At 41.4% G+C, this 3,619-nt stretch overlaps 1 protein-coding gene across 1 annotated transcript; it reads left to right on the top strand.

Annotated features, from left to right (window-relative positions):
• The first annotated feature begins 2,608 nt into the window (after positions 1–2,608).
• LOC148783200 (uncharacterized) lies at positions 2,609–3,343 on the top strand. The gene is made up of 2 exons (XM_088859833.1): positions 2,609–2,696; positions 2,826–3,343. Exons 1-2 carry the CDS (start codon positions 2,609–2,611, stop codon positions 3,341–3,343), a joined length of 606 nt encoding a protein of 201 aa, XP_088715959.1.
• Positions 3,344–3,619: the final 276 nt, after the last annotated feature.

Genomic DNA, 3,619 nt, shown 5'->3' on the forward strand with positions numbered 1-3,619 from the left:
GCTCTGTTATGAAATGAATGCATGCTTTGTTATGAAATGAATGCATGATAATGAGACATGATCTGTTATGAAATGAATGCATGCTCTGTTATGAAATGAATGAATGTTCTGTTATGAAATAAATGCATGATAGTGAGACATGCTCTGCTATGAAACAAATGCATGCTCTGTTATAAAATGAATGCATGATAATGAGGCATGGTCTGTTATGAAATGAATGCATGCTCTATTATGAAATGAATGCATGATAATGAGACATGCTCCATTATGAAATGACTGCATGCTCTGTTATAAAATAATGAATGTGCATGGTTGTAATAAGACATGCCTATGAAATGATGAATGTGCATGGTTGTAATAAGACATGACTATGAAATGATGAATGTGCATGGTTATAATAAGACATGCTTATAAAATGATGAATGTGCATGGTTATAATAAGACATGCTTATGAAATGATGAATGTGCATGGTTGTAATAAGACATGCATATGAAATGATATGTTTGCATGGTTGTAATAAGACTTGCCACAGATGTGATATGATAAGAAAGTTGTTCCGGCAGTTGAGATCATTCCCTGATTCCCAATGAAAGGAAGGGAGTTAGGATGTCAGTAATTTGGGAGGGTCGTGCCCCCCAAAATCATTATGAGGCACTAATTCATTCGTTAGTAGTGTAATGCCCTTAGCTAGAGAGCCTGCAAGGCCACCGCCTATCCAAAGCCCCAAAGCGCACTAGGGACTCTGTGTATGTGTGCAGCATTACGCAACGGGTCATTCATTGGTGGTGCTTCCCTCTTGAGTGATGGTAGAAGTTCTACCCATTGGGATTTGATTGGCCTGATGGATAGGGCTTCTACTTCGGGAGTAGGTGATATTAGGATCCATTGATTTTGTTTATGCCTGATATATACATGCTTAATTATGTTGATCTATGTTGATGCTCATACGTGAATGATATGATATCTGACTTGTTATTGCTCCACCATGAAATGAATCACGCATGACACATTGTTAAATATAATTTGGGCACATGGCTACATGTTTGTAAGACTTACATGACATCATGATTATTATTATAAGATATTATTCATAGGCAGGAAAGCACGACACGTTGATCTGTTTACTGGGCTTTACAACTCACTCTTTTAACTTTCTATATAGAGTGATAGCCAGCGGGTTTTGGAATGGCGTTCTAGTGATCGTAGTTAGAGCCCTGTACTCCCTTTCTATGCAAGCTTCTTTTTAATTGTATGTGTTAGATGGCAGTTTTCCATATAGTTCACTTTGTATTGAAATTACGTATTGTTGTTGGGCCTTTTGTGCCTTTGACTCTTTTGTAATATTTTGGAGCTATTATATGTAGTTTGGGACTGGTTTGTCCAGCTTTATGTAGTGATGTGCTTTGTGTTTTGTTTTCTTTCGTGGTTGGCTTTGATTCCTTCTTTTCAAAGTGTTGAGCGCACTCCCACCTGAATGGAATTTGCTACCTATGGTCGCGATCCCAACCCTTATTGTCCTCTGACGGGCACGAGAGTATGGTAGGGGGCGGGGTTGTGATATAATATGTTATCAGATAAGATTCTTGGCCTAGAGAGTCTTAGAGGAGTCCTTAGGGTAATATTTGGATATGCTTGTGATTGGGCGTTCTTATTTTAGGTCAAGATGCTGAGGACTCATGTCAACAATTTGAACTCGAGTAATGGAAACATAGAGGATTTCAGATATTTCTTTAAGATGCTCGGGGCTATGACTCAAGTTATGAAGAATTGTATGCCGACCCCGGCTGTCCCTGCCCAGACTAGGTAGATAGTGGGTTGATTGAAAGATTTAGGAGACTGGCACCTCCTACATTCTCGGGGCATGGAGAAGTAGAAAAGCCTGAAAGATGGAGGAGGCAAGTAGAGAAGATCTTTGAAGTTTTACATTGTTCAAAGGAGCAAAAAGTTTGATTATGAACCTTTATGCTGGAAGGGGATGCCGAGCATTGGTGGAGTTCGATGAAACAGTCTTAAGTGGAGACAGGAACTATGGCCCCCTGGGAGAACTTCCTAGTGGCATTCAATGAGAAGTATTTCCCCAACTCTGTCTGAGAGAGTAAGAAAGTTCAATTTATTGAGCTGTAGGAAGGGAGACTGTCGGTAGAACAATATGCAACCAAGTTTGCGGAGCTCTCCCGGTATGCATCCCATATCATCAACGTAGAGGCACATAAGGTGAGCAAATTTGAGAAGGGCCTCAGGCTAGATATCTGAGGGAGAGTAATGTCAACCAATCTTAAGGCATTCTCCCCATTGATAGATCTAGCTATGAAGATCGAAAAGGATTGTGAGGAGTTCTTGATGAGAAAGGAAGGGAGAGTAAGGCCCCCACCATTTGGCAATTTTGCAAGGAAGACTCGGCCGCCTCCTAAGAGAGACTTTAGGGGAAGGACTAATTAGGGCAACATGAAAACCCAGAAGACTTTCTCGGGTCATGTGAGGGAGAACCGACGCCTGACATGCTCTTACTATGGACTGAGCAACCACTGTGTAGCTGAGTACTAAAAGAAGTTGGCAACTTGTTATGGATGTGGCAAGCCTAGCCACCTGGTCAAGGACTATCCTATGATGAAGACGGAGAACAGACCAAAAACTCAAGGTTGGGTGGTTTCACTCAAGGAGCAGGAGGCTAAGTCTTCTAGCCCAGTGATTCGAGGTAAGCTCTTTGTTTGTGAAAGAGAGGCTAGAATTCTGATGGGCCTTGGTTTCTCTCATTCTTTTGTTGCACCTCATTTTGCATGTCATTTAAATGTTGAACTTTCACTTCTTGACTGTACTTTAGTAGTGTGCACACCTATGGGGGATTATATGGAAACTGATATGGTATACAAACAGTGTGGGGTTTTTCTTGAGGGGTGTAGCTTGCCCAAGGACTTGGTACTTTTAGATAATCAGGACTTTGATGTTATTTTGGGCATGAACTGGTTGTCCACACACCATGCCACTATTGACTATTATGACAAAAATGTGACCTTTAGACCCCCTACCCGACCTAAGCTGTACTTTGTTGGAATCAGCGATGCTCCCCATTTGCATTTTATTTCCATCCTTTGGGCTTACTGTCTTTTGGCTAGAAAGTGTGTTGGATACATAGCCTATGTGGTAGAGAATCGGGATGTCCAGTCTAAGCTAGAAGAGGTACTAGTGGTTAGAGAATACCCTAAAGTTGTTCCTGAGGAATTGCCCTCTTTGCCCTCAGTAAGGGAGATAGTGTTTGAGATAGATGTGGCCCCTAGTACTACTCTCATCTCTAAGGCCACATATGGAATGGCCCCAGCAGAATTGAAGGAGCTGAAAGTATAATTGCAGGAGTTGTTGGAGAAGAGTTTCATCCTACCCAGTGTGTCTCATTGGGGTGCACCGGTCCTTTTTGTGAAGAAGAAGGATGGATCCATGAGGCTTTGTATCGATTATAGGCAGTTGAATCAAGTAATAAGGAAAAACAAGTACCCTCTATCTAGGATTGATGACCATGTTGACCAACTTCAAGGGGCTCAAGTGTTCTCTAAGATTTATCTCTGAATGGGTTATCACTAATTGTGTATCAAGAGGGAGATGTTCCCAAGACCGCATTTAGAA

The sequence above is a fragment of the Amborella trichopoda genome, chromosome 2 (genome assembly GCF_054954075.1).
Source record: "Amborella trichopoda isolate Santa Cruz 75 chromosome 2, AtrichopodaSantaCruz75HAP2 v2.0, whole genome shotgun sequence".
Classification (NCBI taxonomy): Eukaryota; Viridiplantae; Streptophyta; class Magnoliopsida; order Amborellales; family Amborellaceae; genus Amborella; species Amborella trichopoda.